Raw genomic sequence first — 25,628 nt, 5'->3', positions numbered from 1 at the left:
AGCTCTGTTTTGGCCATAAGTTCTAGAAATTGAACTCAAAAGAGAACAATCCTCACTTATAGACTCCCCATTCATATGTAAACCTCTGTTAATATTTAGGTATATATGATCACCTAGTCTTCTCGCTGTGTTTTTTAATTCACATTTTTGGTAAGAAACAGCACTTTTATGTTTAGCAATTAATCTTCCTTCCTTCCTTCCTTCCTTCCTTCCTTCCTTCCTTTCTTTCTTTCTTTCTTTCTTTCTTTCTTTCTTTCTTTCTTTCTTTCTTTCTTTCTTTTTTGGTTTTTCGAGACAAGGTTTCTCTGTGTAGCTTTGGTACCTGGCCAGGAACTAGCTCTTGTAGACTAGGCTGGCCTTGAACTTGCAGAGATCCACCTGCCTCTGCTTCCTAAATACTGGGATTAAAGGCACATGCCACCACCACCTGGCATGTTTAACAATTAATTTTTAATGCCTTCTAAGGTCTACAAATACTTTAGGGGAAAATGTTATGGCTCTACTGTATTCTGTTAAATTAATGTTTCATCATTTATGTAACCAATATGTTGTTGACATTGGTTTTTGGACATTTGAGTAGTCCCTAATTCTTTACTAAATTAATTACATGGGTCTTACTATGTAGCCATTACTGCCCTGGAACTCACTGTGTAGACCAGGCAAGCCTTGAACTCACAGAAATTCACCTGTCTCTGCCTCCTGAGTCCTGGGATTAAAGGCCTGTGCCACTACGCTATATTTCATGAATACTTGTTATTGTACAAGTCTAGAAAAGATAGATTTACTGTGGGAAATATGAGACCTAAATACAACCTTTATAGACTATACTTTGGCACAAATTATGCTTTTGTGTACAATTTAATTCATCATAATAGCAGAGATTTAAAAATAATTCCTTAATTTTAAAGGACTGAATTGTCTCACTTTGGTTTTTTTTCTGTCAAAATAGAATGTTCCCTTTTTTCATTTTAGATTCGAATGCAGGCTCAAGGAAGTTTGTTCCAAGGGAGCATGATTGGCAGCTTCATTGATATATACCAGCAAGAAGGTACCAGGGGTCTGTGGAGAGTGAGTACTCTTTTACTGGTGGTGTATTATATTCTTTACTTGAATTTTCATGTTAAGTCATGAGATTGTGACTAACCCCAAGCAAGGTAAAAAGCTCCTTGCCACCCATGAAAGGATCAAAATTTACAGTGGTTCCTATTTCTATACATATAGTTTAGGATTGTATGTATGTCTCATACATACAATTTCTAAATTTCACAGTGAATTTAGTATTTCAGTATAGCTCTGTCAGTTTTGCATTAAACACAGTAATGTTTGTCTATAATGGTCTCTGTAGTGCTTATGTTCAAAGAGCATAACAGTATTTTTAACCATATAATTATAATGCATAAGATGTACCATAAATATTAAACATATGTGGAAAAATTCCAGTAGTTCAACAATTTAGAGATAATCGCTTTGACCATTTTATCGTTATTGTACTTTGCCTTTTGCTGTCATTGTTGCAATAACTTCTTTGGTTTTGTTTTGTTTTGAGACAGAATTTAGTAAGTATGGTCTTGAACTTGTAATCCTCCTGCCTGTGTCTCTTGAGTGCTAAGAAGTCAGGTCTGTTCCACTCTACCTGTACCTATAGATACCTGTACCACTATACCCATATAACTTTTCCCTTTTTGTTTTTTTTTTTTTTGTTGTTGTTGTTGTTGTTGTTTTTAGAAACAAGATTTTTCTGTAACTTTGAACCTGTCCTGGAATTAGCTCTTGTAGACCAGGCTGGCCTCAAACTCACAGAGATCCGCCTGCGTCTGCCTCCCGAGTGCTGGGATTAAAGGCGTGCGCCACCACTGCCCAGCAACTTTTCCTTTTGAGATAGGATCTTACTATGTAGTCTTGACTAACCTAGAGCTTACTATGTAGTCCAGGGTAGCCTTGAACTCACAGAGTTCCCCTTGCCTCCTGAATGCTGAGATTAAAGGCATGTACCACCACACTAGGCTATTGAATAACTTTTTTTAAAAATGTTTATTTATTTATTATGTATATGATATTCTGTCTGTGTGTATGCCTGCAGGCCAGAAGAAGGCACCAGACCTCATTACAGATGGTTGTGAGCCACCATGTGGTTGCTGGGAATTGAACTCAGAACCTTTGGAAGAGCAGACAATGCTCTTAACCTCTGAGCCATCTCTCCAGCCCCTTGAATAACTTTTTATTCTCTTGTGATCACTGAATAAATAAGACTATTAGAATCTGCAGAGAGAGCTGAATGGGATAGCAAGTCTATTGATAGACTTTTAAATAAAAATGAGAGCTTTATTATTTTTTCCTTTGTAATTCTCTACAGCTATTTCTTACTTTAAAATTAAAACAAAATAGAGCTGAAAGAATTGAACTATGAATACCCATGATCTGTATTAGACAACTTAAAGGTTTGTCATAATTACTTAAACCGTCTCTTTGAGTACAGAAATACACACATTATTTTTTAACAATATAATAGGATGTTATACACATTATGAAAGTCTCCTAAACACTTCATGATGTGTCTCATAAGGAGAAGGTATAGAGGGCTCACCAGATAAGAGCACAGACTGCTTTTGCAGAGACCCGAGATTGGGCTACATGTAATGAATGGCAGGTAGCTGTAGTCATGTGAACATCTCCTCTCATAGACATACACATAATTAAAAATAAAAAGTAAAATAAAATTTAGAAAAAGAACAAGAACATTTTCTGGGCTGACAATACTATTGTCAATTGTAAGAAGGTTAACAATACTTAAGTGGGGAAAGAGATGGCTCAGTGGTTAAGAACACTTGCTGCTCTTGCAGAGGGCCCAGCTGCGTTGCCAGCTCCTACATGGCAATTCACAACCATCCTTAACTCTAGTTCCAGGGAAATCAAAGCCCTCTTCTGACTTTGGCATGAACCCAGGCACACACATGTTGCCTAGATGTACATGTAAGCAAAACGTGCATATGCATAAGTAAATCTGAATAACCCTATACTTAAAACCTAGACCATATTAAAAATTCACCTATTTATGAAACCAGGATAGTTTTCATATATTTCATATATAGTATTTCCATGTGGTCCTTGGCTTGTTCCTCTGTTGCCTGAAACTTGAGACTATTGGCTTTATTACATTCATTCTGAACCTTTTGCATCAAGGCCAGAGGTGCGTGTTTCGTTATGCCACATTAAGCAGGGCAGAGATTGCCTACTTATTCATATGATGTCCAGCAGGTATTGCTGTTTTAAAAGGTAAATGCCTCTTCCTTTTGCAATTAGCAGGTAATTTATGAGGTGAAATTCTGACAACATGCGTATATCCCAATACCTCATAATTGAATGTAACTACTTTTATGCCCACGCTACTTGTATGATTCTGGCACATGGTAATGTACAGAAGCAAAGTACATTGTGTTACATATTCTTTTGGTATAGGCATAACTTTTTACTTAATGATCATAGCACCATTAATGATCCTTGAGGTTTGCTTTTTGATAACAGTAGGGTGTACTTCCTTGATTAGTCCATCTTACAACAGGAGTAGAACTCACTAGAACATTTTCATGAACTGATATCAAGAGACAAAGACCAAACAATGATATTATAAATTAGGTTAGGGGAACCCACACATTTTATTTCTGGTAATTTTTATACAGTATACATAGATTTCAGTCATATTGAATCTGTTCACATTGTTTGCAACCAATATCCAGAAGTTTTAAAAATTATTTTTTATTAGCGTATATTAATTATAAACAATGAGTTCCAATATTATGTATGGTTTTTTGAAACAGGTTTTCTCTATAGCTTTGGAGCCTGTCCTAAAACTCTCGCTGTAGACCAGGCTGGCCTCAGACTCACAGAGATCCACTTGTCTTTGCCTCCCAAGTGCTGGGATTAAAGGCTTGTGCCACCACTGCCAGGTGAGTTTCATTATATATTTTATTTATTATGTATACAATTTTCTGTCTGTGTGTATGCCTGCAGGCCAGAAGAAGGCACCAGACCTCATTACAGATGGTTGTGAGTTACCATGTGGTTGCTGGGAATTGAACTCAGGACCTTTGAAAGAACAGGCAATGCTCTTAACCGCTAAGCCATCTCTCCAGCCCTTCACTATATTTTAATACACTTATCTGATTGTATTTTTATCATAGTCATCCCTTATTACCCTTTCTTGCCCCCCACACACACTCCTGCTGAAACCTTTTATCTTCCTAGTTTGTTTTCCTCTACTTCCATATTTTTGTTTTTATTTGTGAACCATTGTCTTAATTAGTTTTACTTACAGGAGCACAGATATCTTACCAATGTCTACATCACAGAAATAAATTGTCTTTTCCTTCTCTAGCAACCATTAGCTGTCTATAGATCCTCGTGGGCCCCTCCCTTCTGGCACCTGTTAACTGCCTTTAAATTCTTAATCAGGGCTGGGGCCTCATGAGCCTTTCTGTACTATATGATGAATCCAGAATTCATTTCATCCTGCAACACTGAGACTCTATAACCACTAAACAGCCATTCTCAGTTCCCCTAGTCTCTGGCAACCCCCAAACTGCTTTCTGTCTCTATGAATTTGTCAAGTAACTCAAATAAGTGGGCTCATATAAGTTTGTCCTTTTATGAGATTTCATTTAGCACAGTTTTCCTTAGATTTATTCATGCAATAGAATGTTTTTGAATTTCCTTTCTGTTAAAGACTGGATAATATATATGTTTGTATATTACTTAAACACTTCACAGATACACTGTATATATGCATGTACAAACACGTATACATTTTATATATTCAACCACTGATGGATGTTTGGGTGTCTTTCATTTTGGGGGCTATTGTGAATGATGTTGCAGTGAACATGGGTATACAAATATCCTTTTGGGGACACTGTATTTAATATTTTTGGGTACATATATAGAAGTGGATTTTCCAGATTATCTGGAAATCTTGTTTAATTTTTTAGGAGTTGAAAATAGCTACCTTTATTTTCCAGATGACTTAACATTATTAAGGCACATAATGAAAAGAAGTAAAAGTATATTTTGTTATGTGCTGAGATAGGTTATTAGGCAGATTTTTTTTGTCTCACCTTCCAGTTTCCAAATAATCACACAGGTTTATTGTTAGGAAAGCTTGGCTGATAGCTTAGGCTTGTTTCATAACTAGTTCTTACAACTTAAATTAACTCATATTTTTTATTCTACATTCTTTTACATGGCTCAGTTACCTTTACTTTGCAATGCCCATGTTGCTTGATCTGTGCCCCTGGTATTTCCTCCTTCTTTTCAACATTCTCTCTGCCCCAAAATCCTGCATGACTATTGGCCGTTCACCTTTTTAATAAACAAATCTGAGTGACACACCTTCAAATGAACAAAGAAACTTTTCCACAATTGTTGAAGGAGCTGTGGGTTGCATTCCTACCGCCCTGCTCCCAGCCACCTGGCTAGCTTATGCCCCGAGATAAGAACACACAAACTGTATTCATTTAAACACTGCCTGGCCCATTTCTATTAATGTGTGTGGCATCAAGGTGCGCTTACCAGGAAGATTCTAGCCTACATCCATTCTGGGTCGGAGCTTTATGGCGTCTGCCTCAGAGAGCAGAACTAAGGCATATCAGCTCACTTCCTCTGCCTCCCAGCATTCTGTTCTGTTTACTCCACCCACCTAAAGGCTGGCCTGTCAAATGGGCCAAGGCAGTTTCTTTATTAGCCAATGACCTTCCTCCATCACACAATATTTCCCCTTTTTGTCTAAATAAAAAGGAAAGACGTAGTAAAACTATATATAATAAGAATAATTATCAAGTAAGAATTGCATTTACAATATCTAGTACATTTGTATTTGACAATTTCAAAGAAAATACTCCATTGTTTATCCTATTTTGGTGAAAGTTTTGTACCCAATTGTCTTTCTATCATAACTATGGAAAAGTTTAACTATAAATATCTAGTATTCAACTCCATCAAAGAGCTTAGAAGGATATAATATTACCTGAATAAATAAAGTGCATTGTAAGCAACTTCCAAAAATAAGGAAACAACATAGACATCAGTCTACCTGGACAGTTACTCAAAGTTCCTCTGCAGTGTTGCGGCACCCAGTCTTCAGCCTACAGGCCTAGAATATCTGGCAGACTTTTTTAGGAAGCAAGAACTTTGAAGGATAGTTTTGCCTTATCTTGGCAAAACTAAACAGTCTTTTTCCTTAGTGTCCTCCTTGTCCAGTTTGTATAGCATGCTGTCATCAGTTAAAACATGAGCAGTTTCTTGGCCAAATGGATATTTTTGCCACAATGAAAGCAAGCTGCATATGCAGGTTCTTAAGTGCCTATCATCCTTTCTGAAGTAAATTGGTGCTGCCAGGAGCAGACATGTTTCATTGTCATGAAAAGCCTCAGGTTATTAAACATCTTAAATGCTATATTCTTTAAGTTCTTGAAGTGTTTTAAGATCATATATCTACCTAAAATATATGTTTTACCTTGAAAATATACCTGATATGACTACAAGTTTGATTATTATAAATGACTATTAACCTGCATTTCTTTTCTTTCTTTCTTTTCTCTTTTTCGTTTTTTTCGAGTCAGGGTTTCTCTGTATCTTTGGTGCCTGCCCTGGAACTAGCTCTTGTAGACCAGGCTGGTCTCAAACTCACAGAGATCCTCCTGCCTCTGCCTCCCGAGTGCTGGGATTAAAGGCGTGCGCCACTACCGCACAGCTTAACCAGCTTTTTCTTAATTATGCATTAGATTTTTAAATGAACTGCATAAGCACAATATCCCAAACAAGAATATAAGCATATATTCAGTATAACAAAATAACTATTTTTATCAATATACTAAAATCCATATCGATGTAAAATATTTATGACTACTCGTTGTTCAAAAGTAGACTCAACAATCATTATATCCTATCATTTCTATACTTTTCTAAAAGAGATCCTTGAATCTAATCCCCTTTCTTCAGTTTTTTTGATCATGACCCAATAACAATTTGTAACTCCCTAAACAATGATAAACATCTATAACCCACTGAATGACCAAAAACCCTCCACCCCATCTCTTGGGAATGCGAGTGTTGTGTTCTTTAGACTGCTTCCTGTTGTCTGAGGGAACTGTGATCTTTGGGGAACCCTGAGAAAATTAGGATAATGTTCAAGTCCTGACTAGAATAGTCTGTAGGGCTGGACCATCTTTACCAGCAGCTTTGAAGCTGTTGTGGATGCAGAACGCTGAGGAAATTGTAACATAGGCACTCTGAGAGGCTAGGTCACCTGGATCACCCATTTTCATTGGTGTTTGGTTCCCTTGCTCTGAAAACACACAAACTTTTAAAGGTAACATACATGTCTGCATTAACACAAGTATGGACTGTGTGTTGTATACAAACCAGCCAAAGATGATTTTTTTGTTTTATGTTTGAGTGGGTAAAATATATGTCACCTGTCTTGTAGTTATTTTAGGTTTATTTCTTTATGTCTGTAACCAGGATTTTCAGGGGTCTTACCTGATCGAGACTGATGTCTACTAATCTTGAACAAACTGCTTCCCAAAGCAATACATTTTTTGAGTTCCATTTTAAAATTAAGGCATTCTTAAAATTTCTAGGCTGGCTTATTTCCACAGTCTCTTTCAGAGTCCAGTGTCTCCCAGCAGCTGTCATTTGCTTATCAGCAATCAAAAATTTCAAAGACAGCACAATAACATATAGGATCCAGACTCCTTTTGTATTTCCCATCTCGACATGGCTTATTTTTTTAATTACTTAACTCTTTCTTTAAAGCATTTCATCTATTATTTTTAAAATATTTATTGTGAAAGGTGATTTTAAAAAGGTTTATGGCATCAGAAAGGCCTGAAAAAAACAAATCAGGGTTATGGGGAAAACAAATTTATTTTGAGCAAGTGAGAAAGAGCCAACATACACAAGCTGCTGACTGACAAGCTTAAGCATCCCAGAAAATGTTCAAATTCTAAAATCCCAGCAGATGAGAAACTAGTGCAAACCAGCAGATGTCATTTCTCAGTGATCAAGTGGTAAAAATGTGCCTGAAAACCAATAGTGCGGGATAAGACTTGGCGAAGAACATACTCTGATATAAATAATAATAATTGCCATAGTCTTGGAAAGTCGAGTGTCCCGAACTACTGAGGGCTTTAGAAATGTGATTTTTCAATCAATACTTTCTTTAGGAATTTATCCAATGCAAAGAACCCTACATAAAGGCTTTTGTTTTAAAATAAAATAAATGCATGAAATGCAAAAAATATTCATTCATTCATTTTTTGACTATACTTTTTTTGTTAAGTCTACACATATTGTTAAACATACTGTAACCTGTTTAGAGTTTTTTTTTTAGTCTGAACCTACTTTACTTCATTTCTGTAACCTTTTCTGTTTGCATAGCAAAATATTAAACCACCACACAGCTTATGGCTCAAGCCCTCAGGCAGTGATTAAGAGATACAACTCTGTGCCTCATCCCACATAAGAGACTACAGGACTAGGAAGCTGTGTTTGGTTCTGCTTTTGTGTGTTTATAATCTTTTTAAAGCTTTTTTAGGTCTTATATGGTCGGTCCCATATGTAGCGAGTCTTTCTCTGTCCCACCAACCAGCCCCCAAATAATGACATGGAGTCTTACTGCTAATTATGAAGGCATGGTTGATAGCTTAGGCTTGTTTCTAACTGGCTCTTATGACTTAAATTAGCCCATTATTATTTACTTTCTGCCTCGTGGCTTTATTACCTCACCTCTGTAATGCCCATCTTGTTCTCTCTCCGTCTTATGGCATCTCTTCATTATTTTTCCTAGCATTATCTTTACTCCCTAAATCCTGCCTAACTATTAGTTGTTCACTTTTTATTAAACCAGTCTGAGTGACACATCTTCACAGTGTACAAAAAGATTATTTCACAACAATATGCATATTTTATTTACATGTAAAAATATAGTTCTGGGATTCCTGTAAAAATATAGTTCTGAGAATAGTATATCCTAGTGGTGGATACTTTTTTCCTAGCATTCATGAATCTATACATTCCAGTCCCTGCTATGCCTGCACACAAATCTATATTGAAACCTTTCTTAAAATAAACTCCAATTTTGTTTCAAATATTTTTTTAAAAATTTCAACAAAGAAATACACCCCCCAATATGTGATCCCTTCAGTCTGTCTCATATTCCTGCCTGGTTGTAACATTTGGTCCTGAAAATATTTCATGGTGTGCCTAACTCCTCCATATGGAGAATTGGCAGCAAAATGGAACTTATATAAGATTTGGAGAGACAGTTGTGTGGTAAGGCTTTTCTAGTGAGCTGGAGTGCACCTTACTGGTTCAAAGAGGATAGCTACTCCTTAGTTGTAGTCTGTTTCTGTCGTGCATTAGTGGGAATCTGCATGTGGCTGAATTTTGGCTTCTCTTTTTTCTATTTATTTATATTTATGTGTCTTTTGTCAGAATGTTATATAAGTGTACTACATGCATGTAGTGCCAGCAGCGGCCAGAAGAGGGCACCGAATACCTTGGAACTGGAGTTAGGGAAAGTTGGTGTTAGAAAGTGAATTTGGTTCCTCTGCAAAAGCAGCAAGGGCTCTTAACCTCTGAGCCATCACTCCAGCCCTGTGATTTGACTGTTCAGGAGAAACTAGAAACTTGCATATCTATGTGAAATCCCTTAATTGACAACTAACTAAATCTTTTAGAAATGTTCTATAAGCTACATAAATAATATCTGTGGACTTATGTCAGCCAATAGTCCTAAATTATAGGATCTTACTGGTCTCCATGGGAATGGTCATTCTTTTTAGCAGAGTGAAGCAGATGGGAGAGACGTCGAACAAGCTAATGGTAGGCTAGGTCAGCAAGATCAACCTTGGCGTAGTCTCATGACCTGAAAATGGGGTTTGAGAATTCAGAGATGATGAAGTACTTTAATATAAAAGTTGCTTCAGAAAACAATCATCTACATGAGATGTTATTTTCATTTCTTAAAGTTTATCGATTTTCCTTGATTCTCTATTTTGCAAGTGTTCTTGACAAATCCCTTATACATAATTAAGGAGTAATGCGGGTTGTGGGATGTTTCTGTTGGTAAAATGTTTGATGTAAAAACATGAGGAACTGAATTTGATTACCATAATCCCCATAAAAAAATATCTGAAGCCAGGCACTGTTGTGTGTGCTTCAATCCCAGTATACTGGAGAGACAGAGAGGAGTAGCCAGCCAGTATATCCTAATATGTGAGGCCCAGGTCTCGGGGAAAGACCCAGTCTCAAAAGTCAAGGTGGACAGCACCAGAGGATTGTTCACACGCCCCTGGCCATACACAAAAGGAGTAATGTTCAATTAAACTTATAAAGGCAAAACATTCACTGTAGTTTTTTAAATGATAGGCATAAAAATGAGGGACCAGTGAGATGTTTCATTGGGCAGTGATACCTCTCTCCAAGCCTGATTATCCAAGTTCAATTTCTAGGACCCACGTGGTGGAAGGAGATACCTGATTCCTGCAAGTTGTTTTGTGGCATCCACAGGGGTAGCATGCATATGTGTACTTACACATATAACAAACACAGGCACACACAAAATTAAAATATAGTAAAAATGGAAAAAGGAAAGCACAAATGAAATTACTTTATTTCTAATCCTACAAAGAGAATACTTTAATATATTCCATTCTAATCTTTTCTGAACAGTATATTTCCTTTAGTCTAAATTTAGTTCTTGTAGACCAGGCTGACCTCAAACTCACAGAGATCCACCTATCTCTGTCTCCTGAGTGCAGGGATTTACTGCATGTGGCACCACTATCCCTGTCTCAAGTAGAATAGGAGTGCTTGATATAATTTCATATCATGCATTTTAAAAAATGCATCAGGACAACTTCAAGTGTCATCTACCATTTTTTTGACAGTGTCTCTCATTGGCCTGGAACTCGCTAAGTCGGCTAGAGTGGGTATCCAGAAAGCCCAGGGATCTGTTTGTCTTTGCTCCCATCACTGGGATAACAACAAAAATCTGACTTGTCGTGCATTACCAGCAGCCTGTGGTCTGTTGGTTCACTTCTTTCTCACTGCAGAAGGGCCTGGAAAGGAAGAACTGCTTTCCTTTGCCCTTTCCCCAGCTTCTTCCACTTCTTTCACCCTAGTGTCATCCTTTCTTCTCATCCTCAAATTCTGGGAGTCACACTGGAAACTTTCCCTTCCTAACTGACTTTTGTTTGTCTCTTAAATTTTTTTTTATTTAAGAGACAAAATTTCACCATGTAGTTCTGGCTGGCCTGGAACTTGTTACGTAGACTCGAAATCACAGAGATCTACCTGTAGGTAGAGAGTGCTCATTCATTTCTGGCCACCCAGACCCAAACAATCACACCTAAACTATATCAATTACAACTCTGTTTGGTCTATTAGCTCAGGCTTCTTACTAAGTAACTTTTACATCTTAAATTAACTCATTTCTGTTATTTTATATTTTAACACAAGGCTCGTGGTTTGATACCTCTTGCTTCTTGGGAAGCTATATGGCATCTGCCTCCTTCGGCAGCTACATGGTATCTCCCTGATTCCACCTGCTCTCTCTATATATCCCTTCCAGCCTAGCAATATTTTGCCCTGCCATAGGACAAAGCAGCTTTATTTATTAACCAATAAAAGTAACACACATATAGAAGGATATCCCACATCATCTACCTGCTTCTGCCACCCAAGTGCTGGTATTAAAGGTGCGCATTATCACATCCAGCTGCCAATGTTTTTATTATTTTGTCATTGTAATGAGTGTGGACTCATGTTTCACCTTGCTTAGAGAAATTCTTCTTCTAGTATTTCAGATTGAGTTTAGGGCCTTGTATATCCTATGCAAAGAAGTTTGAGAGATGGGGTCTCACTCAGTTGGTAAGGCTAGCCATGAACTCTTTCTGTAATCAACACTAGCCTTGAATTTAGGATTCTTCTGCCTCAGCATCATGAGTATCTGGGATTAATTGCCAAGACTATATCACCAGGCCTATCATTTAAAAAAATTTTGTCAGTGTATCTTATAGAAAAGGTGTTTTGTGCTGACATTTTCATATATGCATATGGCATGCTTTGATTATGTTCATCCCTATTGTATCTACTTGCATCTAATTCCCTTCGTTGTCACAGATTATCCCCTTTCTGCTTTAATATCTTGTGTGTGTGTGTGGTGTGTGTAAGCGTTTTGTGGATGACAGAGAATAATCACTTTGGATGTCATTCTTTTGTCTACTTCATTATTTTGAGACCAGGCCCCTCACTGGAGGGAGTCTTCTCTCTTCCTCCTCAATACTGAGATTACAAGTGTGCATCACCACACCCCTCTTTTTTTTAAAAAAAAAAGTGGATTTTGAGAGTTGAATTCAGGTCCTCATGCTTGTATAACAAACAATTCACTGATTGAGCCATTTACCCAGCCCCTTACTTAAAAAAATTAGTTTTACTATTTTTGAATTGTTTGTATCTGTGTGTGTTTGCAGGTGCTCTTGGAAGCTGTACTAATGGATGTCCTGGAACTAGAGTTACAGGCAGTTTTGACCCACCTGACATGGGTGCTGGGAATCGAACTCAGGTCCTCTGCAACAGCAGTGCACGCTCTTAGCCACTGAACCATCTCTCCAGCCCCTACTAAAATAAAAAAAAAAACTATATTTATTTGTATGGATATTTTCCCTGCACGTATGTCTATTTGCCACATAGTGCCTGGTGCCTGCAGACACCAGGCAAGGGTATTGGATACTTGGGACTGGAGTTACACATTCTTGTGAGTTGCCACATAGGTGATGGAATTGAACCTAATCCTGTTGAAGAGCAGCTAGTACTCTGAACTGCTGAGCCATCTTTAGCTCCATAGGATATTTTGTTTGTTTGTTTGTAATTGAGATAGGAGTCTAACTATATAACCCTGGCTGGCTTGCAACCTGTTATGTAGACGAGGTTGGTCTTGAACTTAAGAGATCTGCCTGCCTCTGCCTCCCGAGTGCTGTGATTTAAAGGTGGTGTTACCATGTCTGGCCCCCTTAAACTTTTTCTATGGCCTAAAATATGATGTATTTTGTAGAAAGTTCTGTGGGCTACTGAGAAGAATTTGTGTTATACAGCCATTGGGAAGATATTCTGTAGATGTGTATGTCTATTTTGTCGATTTTATCTGTATTGTTGTTTAACTGGTTTCTTTACTATTTTGCCCAGATGAAATCTGGTGGTAGCAATGAGTTACTGAAGTCACTCACTATGATTGTATCTGTATTTACTTGTAACTTTATGTTGGCCGTGTTTGTTTTATGAAATTGGCTATACCAATATTTGGTGCATGTATATCTACAGTTGTTATGCTTTTTGGTTGATTATTCTATTTATTAATGTGTGATAAACATCTTTTTATTATCTTTGCTAGAGATTGAACTCTGAGCCTTGCATATGCCAGACAAATAGTGTACTATTAAGCCATAACCCCATTCAGGGACCGTCTTTAGTTTTTCTTAATAATTTTGTTTTGAAATCAGCTTTGTCACCTATGGGAATAAATAATTCTGTTTGCTTTTAGATTCTCTTTGTTTGAATTTCATTTTTTGTTACTTTTCATTTAGTCTCAGTATGTCTTTATTAGTGAGGCAAGTCATTTACAGATAACAAACAATTAGGACTTGAGTGTTGTTATTCTTTTAATTTCTTATAGCCAGTCTGGCTTTTAAAGTAGTGACTAAATACCATTTGCGTTTAAGATTGTTATTGCAGCTGGGTTGATGGTGGCGCACACCTTTAATCCAAGCACTCAGGAGGCAGAGACAGGCGGATCTCTGTGAGTTTGAGGCCAGCCTGGTCTACAAGAGCTAGTTCCAGGACAGGCTCCAAATCCACAGAGAAACCTTGTCTCAAAAAATATTGTTATTGCAAACATATATACTCATCTGTACCTTCTTTATCTTAGTCATTACCTCATTTAAAAAGTTAATGGTGTTTGTTTCTTCTCTCCTAATTCTTATTTACCTGCTCTATCAAAATTTATTTTTTCCTAAGGATTCGTGATTATTTATTTTTAAAACATTTTCTATTATTTTAATTATGTGTACTTGTATATATTTATGTATTGGTATGTATTCGTGAGTGCAGATGCCTTTGGAGGTTAAAGTAGTGTAGGAGGAGGGTCTGCTTGTTCGTCCCGGCCACCTGGCTAGCTTTGCCCCAAAATAACCACACAGAAACTGCATTAATTAAATTACTGTTTGGCCCATTAGCTCTAGCTTCTTATTGGCTAACTCTTACATCTTAATTTAACACGTTTCTATTAATCTGTGTATCGCCGTGTGGTAGTGGCTTACTGGCAAAGCTCGTCTATCTCCAGTGGCAGATCCACGGCATCTCCCTGACTCTGCCCTTCTCTCTCCCAGCATTCAGTTCTGTCTTCCATTCCTACCTAAGTTCTGCCCTATCAACAGGCCAAGGCAGCCTCTTTATTCATCAGTGGCAATCACAGCACACAGAGAGGACTCACCACATCAAAGTAGAGGTAGGGGGATCCCTCTGGAATTGGAAGGCAGGTAGTTGTCATCTACCTGATGTAGGTGCTAGGAACTGAACTCAGGTCCTCTGTAAGAGCTTAGAGTTTTCAGCCTCTGATGTAATCCATGGGTGACAGGACTCACTGCTTACTGTGGAGGATGGGAGCAGATTCCATCCTCATCCTCCATGCCTCACACTTCCTTCCACTTAAAATTCAGTATGTCTGTGTCTAATTCGCTCTCTATGTGGCTTCTTCTGATGGGCATTTTCCATCCAGACACCGTGACAGGGTATCTCTAGGTGTCTTAGGTATCCCTATTCCTGAGCTTGTGATTTCCCATTTTTCAGTTCTGTAGAATAGCTCAGTCAAACAACAGGCCCCCTCTCAAGATGGTACCTGATTATTACACCCCAGCATTTGGGGAGTGATGCAGTGGACTGCCTCTCCCATGTTAGCCTGCCATCCAGGAACACTCAGTGTCAACCCAAATCTCCATGTTTGATTTAAGGCTCGCAGGACTGCCACTTAGCTGCTACTTGGGCTGCCTGGACTCTACTGCTTATGTGTGGTTACTGCTTGTTAATTTCCCACCCTCTTGATGGTGCTAGAGCTGCGAACTGTTCCTTTGGTCTCTTTGCTTCACTTCTCTGTATTTCTGTGTCTTTCTGCCTGTCTTTTCACCTCTTTCTTGATTCCTCATGTTCTCTTTCTGTCCTCATCATACAGGCTCCCCATTGTTGCCCTGACTCATTAATTTGGGAGTCCTATGGATGGAGATGTCTGACTTGCCATTGTACCACTGAACTCTGCCCTCTTCAGTGCCTTTTCCTTTATCATTGTATTTTGTCCTAAATGCTTTCTTAGGAAAATTCACATATTCCAAAAATTTTTATCTTTAAAATATACAGTTCTATCAGGTGGTTTCATAGATTTATGCCACCATCACTATTGTCTAAGTTGAGGAAATTTCACTACCAAAAAGAAACTCCCTACCATTTAATAGTCATTCCCATCAGTGCCAATCCTCAGAACTCTATAGAGCCACTACTCTTCTTGCTTACTTCACATATTTCATCCAAGTGGAATTGTATGATGCCAGTCTTCAGGGAGTAGATATGCACACTCTCCTTCCTTCTCTCCTCTCTTTCGAAGCAAATATCCTGTCACTGAGCTAAGCCCTGAGTCCCAGAATATCACTTCTTTTTATGGCCAAATAGCAATTCCATTTTGGGCATATGCTATATTTTTTATTTATCTATTCATTAGATAATGAACATTTGTATTATTTTGTGTTTTTCAATAATATGCTAGCTATTGCTATGAACATTGCTATGTACATTTTTGCATGTAAATGTGTTTTCAGGCCGGGCGGTGGCAGTGCACACCTTTAATCCCAGCACTTGGAAGGCAGAGGCAGGCGGATCTCTGTGAGTTTGAGGCCAGCCTGATCTACAGAGTGAGTTCCAGGACAGCCAGGGTCACACAGAGAAACCCCATCTTGGAAAACAAAAACAACAAAAGAAAATGTTCCTTCATTTCTTTTGGGTGTATATCTATGAATGGAATTGCTAGGTCATCTGGTAATTTTCTGTTTAATGCTTTGAGGAGATGACAAATTGTTTGCCATGCTGGCGCTCCATTGTATCCACTTATTAGCAGTGGTAAGGGCTCCAGTTTCCTCACACCTTTACCAAGACTTCCTATTTTACGAAAAAAAGAAAAAAAAAAGACTACAGTCATCCCAGGAGGTGTGAAATGGCATGTCACTGTGAGTGGTTTTTTTCCTACAGGGTTTCTCTTTGTAGCCCTGGCTATCCCAGAACTCACTCTGTAGACCAGACTGGCCTCAAATTTAGAGATCTACCCACCTCTGCCTCCCATGTGTGGGATTAAAGGCACACACCACCACTGCCTGACTATCATTGTGGTTTTGATGTACATTTTTCTAATGACTGAATTCTTTATGATTTTCAAGTATTTCTCCTTTGTGTGGGTTATTCTCTCACTCACTTCATGGTATCTTTTAAATTGCAAGTTTTTAATTATGGTGAAGTTTAACTTAACATATTTTATCAATTTTTTTGTCTCTTGTGCATTAGAAGTTATGAATGCTTTTATTTGTAGTACAGCATGTGGACTGGGAATTAGAAACATCCCAGCATTAGTCACTTATTTGACAGAATGAACTATACATTTCAGAGTTTATTTTTCTGGCAATTTCCATCATCGACTCATTTTTGTTCACTTTAAGATATATATCACTCTCAGTATTTCTCAGGTGTCTGATATCACCTTGGTTTTGTAGGGCGTGGTCCCAACTGCTCAGCGTGCTGCCATCGTGGTGGGAGTAGAGTTGCCAGTTTATGATATTACCAAGAAGCACCTGATACTGTCAGGAATGCTGGGAGACACCATTTTAACACACTTTGTGTAAGTGAGCAGTGTTTAATTCATTTTCCAGATTCAGCAGCTTGAACATAAAAAGCCTCTTTTACTGATGTCCTCAGGTAGATTTATAACTGATATTCACGGCCTTAATACTTGTCTCCTGTCACCAATACTTCAAGCCTTCTGAATATTTGATACTTTTAAATTTATTGCTATGTATTAATTATATAAAATAGTGGGTTTTATTGTGACATTTCCTATTATTTACATTTCTCATTATTTAATTAGTATATATTCATTTTAGAAGATTATGTGTTTCAGTATGACATTTTATTTCATTTTATTTAGTTTACATACCAGCCACAGATCCCCTTCCCCCCTCCTCCCTCTCTCCCAAGCCCACCCCCATCCACTCCTCAGGAGGGTAAGGCCTCCCATGGGGAGTCATCAAAGCCTGGCACATTCAATTGAGGCAGGACCAAGTGTCTCCTGTCCTACCCCTCCTCCCCCTCCCCTCCCCCCCGGCCACATCAAGGCTGAGCAAGGCATCCTACCGTTTGGAATGGGCTCCAAAAAGCCAGCTCATACACTAGGGGTAGGTCCTGGTCATACTGTCGGGGTCCCACAAACAGACCAGGCTGCAAAACTGTCGCCCACCTACAGAGAGCCTGGTTCGGTACCATGCAAGATCCCCAGCTGTCAGTCTGAGCTCCTGCAAGTTTAGGTCAGCTATCTGTCTGTGTTTTTCCATCATGACCTTGACCCCCTTGCTCATATAATCCCTCCTCCCTCTCTTTGACTGGACTGGTGCTTGGTCTGGTGCTTGAATGTGGAACTCTGCTCTGCTTCCATCAGTTACTGGATGAAGGTAGTCATCAATCTGATTACAGGGGAAGGCCAGTTTAGGCACTCTGTCCACTATTGCTAGGAGTCTTCTCTGGAATCAGCCTTGTGAACTCCTGGGAATTTCCATAGCATCCAGTTTCCCCCATAATGGAGCCCTCTATTGAGATATCTCTTTCCTTGCTCTTCCACCCCACCCCTCCCCCAACTTGACAATCCCATCCCCTCATGTTCTCATGCCCCATCCCCTTCCCTTTAGCACCCCCCTCCCTGCCCATAGTTTACTCAGGAGATCCCATCTATTTCCCCTTCCAAGGGCAATCTATGTGAAGGGACAGCCTTTCATTAGAAAGGATTTTCTTTCTCTGTATAATGAAGGACTATCAGGTTTTAGCTAATGGATCTGAGTTATTAGAGCTTTTGCATTTAGCCTAAATTCTGTTTCAGTGGACAACTGATTGAAGTAGGGATAATCTTCTTAAATTAGTTGTCACTTTTAGTTCTAGCTTTACCTGTGGTTTGGCTGGGGCTCTGGCATCTAACCCGGTTGACGTGGTGAGAACACGAATGATGAATCAGAGGGCAATAGTGGGACATGTGGACCTCTACAAGGGTACTTTGGATGGTATTTTAAAGGTATGTGCACTGTGGGTTTGGGCTACGGTTTCTGTTTTCTTTGATGTTTGAGAACATTTTATTCTTCTTGCTACATATTCTGAACATTAAGCAACCATTAGGTGTATTTTTTAGTAGCCTCTGAGAATCATCCAAAGGCAAATAACCACTCCCAGAAAATTTGCTAATGCATAGTGCTTCTTAATGTTATTCCAATTTGAATGCTTGAAAATACAGGATACATATAATACATATATGTATACATATAGTAATACATATAATAGCATTGTGTAGAATTATTACTATCAATATTTAATATATCCCAGGTCATGGAAGGGGAAGTTAAAAGGGGAGCAAGAGGGATGGAAATGATATAAATGAGTACTGGTGTATGAAATTCTATTTTTTTAATTAGGAAGCTGGAGAGGTAGCTCAGCACTTAAGAGTACTGGTTACTCTTCCAAAGGCCTTGTGTTCAAGTCCCAGCACCTACATGATACATCACAACTGTCTATAATGCCAGGGGATCTAACACCCTTTTCTGGCCTTCATAGGCACTGCATGCACATGTTGCATGAGATGCATGCAGACAAAACACCTATACATAAAATAAAAAATTTAATAGGATTACTATATCCCATGCTTTCCAACCTCAAATAAGGAGAGACTCCATAGTAGAAGTCCTGGTACTTAAGAAGCTTCAAAACCCAATACTTGGGTTAGGTTCCAGGTTGTTCTGTTGATCACATTCTGCCTTGAGTATTTCTGTTGGGGTTGGATATCATAAATGTTTACAGAAGTATTGGTTACATTATTACTATAAAAAACGAATTCAGGGATAAAATGTGAAGGGGCCATATGATTTTTCTGCTGTTATCAGTTTCAATGAACATATATTTGTTATTTATGAGGTACTATTTTAATAGCTAAAGGGAATTATAGGTATTACTAAAGTACTGACAGTTACAAATAGATAATAAATATAGCATAATAACTGATAAAACCTAGAACGCTATGGTAGGAAATTATGGCCCATACTTGAGAATTTTAAATAACTCACATTTGCTGAATGCTTTGTTGTATGACAGGAGCTGTTCTAATGAGATTTACATGCATTCAGTCACTTCATTCTCCTCATTATCCCATGAGATAGATATTTTGGCACTGAAGGATCACCTTCTTTAGAATTTTACAGTTAGCAAATAGGCGTGCTGCAATAAACTCAGACTTTTTGGCTTAAGGAAGCATTCTTAACTAATACGCTTGATACTTTCCTGATATCAGTAACTATAGGTTGAGTGGATTATATTGAGATGCTTAGAAATACTGAGAGCTTTAAACAGGTCCCATTTGTATTTTAAGTACGTCACTCTGTCTTTGTGGAAATAGTATCTAAGATAGTGGGTCTCAATCTTGGGTACACATTGGAATCACTCATTAATTTCACAGCTCCCATGTTTTTCTTAGATCAGTCAACTCAGAACCTGGGTTATTAAGAGTTTTAGAATTTCACAGGTGGTTGTGTGTTCATCCAAGTTTGAAGACCACTAATTTAAGGGGATGAGGGTGGGACAGTGACTAGGTCTTCTCTGTTTAACATGTTTTAGAATTACCTGAATTAATTCAGCATGTCAGAAATGGGACCTGAGAATTTATATTTCCAGCAAGGTTCTAACCTAGTTGACTTAAAGAGCCATTGAGTTGGAGATAAGAATGTTGATTAAAAGTTTTATGTAGTGATCTGAGTGAGAAATGATGAAGGCCTGAGCCTCAGTGTGACTGGGAATGTAGAAGATGGGACAGAATTAGGAATAATTTAGTTAGAAGAATTTAATCATTGAGAATAATTGGAATAATAGAGTTTTGTTGAGATGATATGGAGATGTGTGGGGAAGAGGGTGTGTCGAAGATGACTTCCCGGGTCTGGATTTGGTGACCAGATGTTGTAAACCTTCTCTGGTTATATACCTATCTGTATGTTAATGATCCTAAGAACGCTTCCCTATAACCACAGAATTCTACCAATTTAAGCCTAATATCTCCAAATACTATGAGTTCTTCCTCATACACATCAAACTAAGCATCAAAAACCATGTCCCCTATAAAATCTGGGTTTTTTTTTTTTGATAATTTGGATGATGGGAAGGAGGTGACCACACGCAAATCTTGAGAAAACCATTTCATAAATAAAGAACAGATTATAAAAGGCCTGAGTTGAAATGAGTTTGACTTTATTAGAGTTAAAAATAAGGATTGTGTGGCTGAGTACAGTAAGCAAAGAAGAAGTCATAGGAAGTGAATTTGCAGACAGGGACATAGTCTAAATCATGTAGGATCCTAGAGGTCGCTACAAAGCATTTAGAATTAGAATGAAAGCCACCTGAGAACTTTGAAGTAGGATTGTCGTATAGTCTGATTTATAATTCTTAAAAGTTGATTTTAGTTGGTAGGTGGAGATCTTAAACCAATTAGGATTTTAGTGTGATAATTGAGATAATGATAATTGGATAATCTCTGAGGTCTCTTGTCATTTAATTACATGTTTTTAGGTTATCTGCATCTCAACTTTATTTTGGATAATTTTCAAAATTAAAACATGAATTTTGGATTGAGTGTTTCAGTATTTGCTGGAGGTCCATTGGTAGAAGCATATTATTTATGACTGTCTATCAATAGTATTATTACTATGTTATTATTTGTCTTTCCCATCCCCAAGTGATTAATAAAGACACTTATTTCTAGGTTCTTAATTTGCAGGATGAGAAAAGAGATACTTTTAAATCTGGCTTCTCATATCATTATCTTATTAAAATGTGTTCATTTCTCAAAACAGTGCTAAAATTCATTTCACCACTGAAAGGCAGAACAACATTTTTCAGTATCGGACAAAACACCCGACATATTGCCATTACTTTATAGATATTTGTCTATTATATAAACTACTTTTTGGCAGAATTCAGCATATGGCATCAGCTTTTGGCCTTAAGTCAGTCATCTAGTTCTTGAGACCATTTGGTGCATATAGAGACCCCCTGCTATGTAAGTCGGGGCACCACAATACACAGCAGTTCATGTTGTTTGTCACCCATAGTCCTCCAAACACTCACCTGAAATATCCCGTGGAGTCACAATAACTTTAAAAGTAGAAAACAGAGTCAGAGAAGGAAAGTGACTTTCTCAAGTCCTTATTCCTTTCCTTGGTTTTCTTCATCCCTTTTATCATTTCTGGATACAATATGTATCAATATAATATCTACCAATATCTGTCCATCTATCCATCATCTATCTATCTATCGAAACGATGTGTGTATTTGCTTACCACAATAGAGTATACATTCAGTAGAGGCACAGATTGTATAAGCTATGTATAGCTGTATAGCAAATTACTCTAAAACTCAGTGTCTTAAAAGTACAGTATTCTTTTCCAGTTTGGGGGGATCAGGAATTAAGAAGCAGCCTTGTTGAATGATTCGAGAGTGAGACCTCTTAAGAGGCCGTACGTCAACCAAGACTTCAGCCATCATCAAGGCTTGAGTGGGGCTAGCATATCTCCTTCAAAGGTGACTCATTGATGTTAGTTAAATGCTTCAGCTCCCTATGATGTAGGCCTCGTTTCATGGTATGACAGCTGGTCTCCATCAGAGTGAATAATTCAAGAGAGGAGGCAATAGACACCTCATTATATATCAAATGTTTTTTTTATAATCTAGCAGTGTTAATTTCTGCACTGTTCAACAGTCCTGATATGATGTGAGAGCTGCACAAGGACATGGATGACAAGGATAGGGTCCTTTAGGTGTGCCGTCACTTTATGTAGCTATTTCTAGTTACTGCAGACATACTGCCTGGGAAGTTACTATTTCTCACAATTTCATTTCACATGTTCATATAATGTACTTGAATCGATTATCTTGCATTATCCTCTCTTATTTCTGTCCCGCTCCCTCAAAATTCCCTTCTAATACCCAACAACTCCTATTTCTCATTGTTTTTATTTGTTTGTGACCCACTACATTTAATTAGGGTGTTTTGAGACAGGGTCTCATGTAGAGACCAAGGCTAGTCTCAAATTCACTGTATAGCTAAGGATAGCATTGAACTCCTGATTTACTTTCTCTGCTTCCAGAGTGCTAAGATTATAGGCATGTACTGCCATGCCCAGCTCTTACTTATGGTTATATTCCCAGAGTTAAGAAGTATGTGTTGTATATGTGGGGTGCTCAAGAAATAAATATTGTATAATGGTTTGATGCATTTAGATTCAAATTATTTAGACTATGAAGTATATCTTCAGAAAAGAGACCATTCATAGTAGCCAAAGTTTCTGGGAGTGGGCATGGAAAATGGTTGTCAAATGTAATAAAAAAAAGGAAATTCACTATTTTTCGTTATGTCTTTACCTCAGATGTGGAAACATGAGGGTTTTTTTGCCCTCTATAAAGGATTTTGGCCAAACTGGCTTCGACTTGGACCCTGGAACATCATTGTATCCTTTTAGAAACTGAGAATACAAGCCAGTCCTTCAAAGTCCCAGGTATTTCTAGGTTATGGGAAGATAATTTTGATTATTAAATCCTTTATAGAAAAGTAAGAAACTCAAGCATCCCATTGGAGACCAGTGTGAATGGAACCAAGTAGAGAAATAACTTTCCCTTGGAGGCAAATACATATACTTAAAGGGACAGAAAAGATGTGCCAGATGTTCCTCTTTAAATCAAAATGTCTAAGATGGCTCAGTGTGTAAAGGTGCTCACCTCCATACCTGGTGACCTGAGTTTAATCTCTGGGACTTACGGTGAAAGGAGAGAATTTGCTCCTGTAAGTTGTCCTCTGAACTCTAAACACACATACACACACATACATACACACACACACACACACACACACACACACACACACACACACACACACACTGTGGCAGGTACATACCTTCCCCAGCAAACAAACAAACAAACAAATAACCAAATAAATGTAATACAACAAAATATCAAGCACAGCCAGTTGTCCTGTGAACTTCATGCACACACTCTGGCAGGCACATGTCCTCCCCAGCAAATACATAAGTAAGCAAATAAATCTAATAAAACAAAATTTAGTGACACTGATAGAAGATGCTCACTGGAAACTCCATGCTTTTGTGGTCTAGAGTTCTTAACTGTGAGACCCAAATAGCTAGAAAATGCCAGCAGGACACAAAGCATTGGTAGAGTGAACAAAACCACAGCCAAGTAGGACTCTATTATCGTGGGTGCCTTTCTCTCCTTCAGCCGTGCTTTAGTGCCTTGTATGGGTAGAGCCATGCACTGGATACTTTGTGTACTTGTGAGCTTGGCAGGGTTGAAAAGTAATTCCCCACCCTTCTGGAATCTGTAGACTGAACAGAGAGTACATCTCTTTCTCTCTTTGGAATTGGGTTTTGTATTGTGTTGTGTTTGTTCTGTTTGCTTTTGAAAACTATAACTATATTATAATTCATTTTCATTGCTCAGTACCATTGATCATAATGGAAAATAGTAGGCAATCAACACATCTTATCTTTTTTTCCTGATTTTTCAGGACAGGGCTTCTCTGTGTAAGAGTCCTATCTGTCCTGGAACTCACTCTGTAGACCAGGCTGGTCTTGAACTCACAGAGATCTGCCTGCCTCTGCCTTCCAAGTGCTAGGATTAAAGGTGTGTGCTACCACTGCGTGGCCCAACACATCTCATCTTAAGAAAAGTCTTTGAAGGGCTGGAAAGATGGCTCAGTGGTTAAGAGCATTACCTGCTCTTCCAAAGGTCCTGAGTTCAATTCCCAGCAACCACATGGTGGCTCACAACCATTTGTAATGAGGTCTGGTGCCCTCTTCTGGCCTGCAGGCATACATGTAGACAGAATATTGTATATTAAATAAATAAGTAAATAAATATTTTTTAAAATCCAGTTTAAAAAGAAAAGTCTTTGAAGGAAACCCCCTTTAGTCTAAGTACATTAATTTAAGAAAATGCAATGTACAATTTTCAAAATGGGTTTAACTTTCAGTGTCAACTCAGAAATCTTCCATGACTCACTTTTCAGTTTTTTATTACATACGAGCAGCTCAAGAGGCTTCAGATCTAAGAACTGAAAAATCCATGGACCCAACACTACCGCCCTTTCTACTGTTCTCCTTTGTGTTCCTAATGTATTTTGACAAAGACGTATGTGTTTACAGAACCAGTGGTCTCCCGAGGGTCCTCTTATTGAAGAGTAGTAGGATGACTTAAGGTTGTTTATGCATCTGTGTTACCTCTTCCCTAAGAGGAAGTATTCACATTGAGAGTGTGACCCCAGATTGGTGTCTTCTGTGAAGATGGATACTGATGGGTGACATTCAAAAGGGCCTTCTTTTCAAATGTGGGTTAAATGCAGTTGGTTATCCCCAGACAGGTTACAGCAGAAGGCGACCAGCACAGGTCCTGCTATGTATGTTATAGACCTTGGTTCTCATTAAACTATTTATTGGCTGAATCATTCTGACTTTGTCTTCATTTACTCTCTTCTTTCCTAACTCTAAGTTGCCTTTTCTAGAAACTGAAACAGAGAAAGTGATTGAAATTGAGACTGGACTCTTACAACACATTTATGGGAGCTGCCTCTGCCTCCCAAGTGCTGGCATTAAAGGCGGCAGCACCACCTTCCGGCCTGAGATGGGATTCTTAAAACACAAATTTGTCCACAGAATGCCACCTGCTTCTAAACATCAGGGCAGTGGTTCTTTCCAGAATGTGAAACAAGTAAGCAAGTGGATCGTTTGGAAGGTTCTGCAGATAAAATGCTAACCACGGTTTACAAAATAGCCCTGTGGTCTGAGTTAAGGTCTTCATAATCATCTGCTCATGTGTTTATTCAAATGTCATATGTCCTTTACTTCCTGAATGCTGGGGATATGAAGAATGATCCTGTCTCTGGTTTTTAAGCTCACGTTAGAGTAGAAACTGGCTTGAGAGTAAACAATAATAGTTGGCTCTAAGTACTATGAGAGGGACAATCAAAGAACTGCAGGAGGATGGAGGAGAAAGCTTTACTTAGAGGCTCTGCCAAAGCTTCAGAGTGGAGTTGACATTTAAACTGAGCCAAAGGACGAGGGGATGGTACCATGTGGATAAGGCCTTATATATCTTGACAAGTGTTTAACAACATATATCTGCCATTAGAGAATCATAAAGAATGGTTTTATTACCCTAAAAATCCTCCTAACCCTTGGCAACCA

General features: G+C 38.3%; 1 protein-coding gene across 1 annotated transcript in view; it reads left to right on the top strand.

Annotated features, from left to right (window-relative positions):
* Slc25a14 (solute carrier family 25 member 14) overlaps positions 1 to 24,880 on the top strand; it is a 39,812-nt gene extending 14,932 nt beyond the window's left edge. The window contains 5 exon segments of the mRNA XM_041642852.1: positions 973 to 1,068; positions 16,857 to 16,981; positions 18,283 to 18,418; positions 22,803 to 22,883; positions 24,455 to 24,880. Coding sequence (XP_041498786.1) covers positions 973 to 1,068; positions 16,857 to 16,981; positions 18,283 to 18,418; positions 22,803 to 22,883; positions 24,455 to 24,496 — 480 coding nt within the window. The 3' untranslated portion in view covers positions 24,497 to 24,880.
* The last annotated feature ends 748 nt before the right edge of the window (positions 24,881 to 25,628 follow it).

The sequence above is a fragment of the Microtus oregoni genome, unplaced genomic scaffold (assembly GCF_018167655.1).
Source record: "Microtus oregoni isolate MIOR12 unplaced genomic scaffold, Mior012 000080F_ref0000499, whole genome shotgun sequence".
NCBI lineage: Eukaryota > Metazoa > Chordata > Mammalia > Rodentia > Cricetidae > Microtus > Microtus oregoni.
This window is presented reverse-complemented; position numbering and strand designations above follow the sequence as displayed.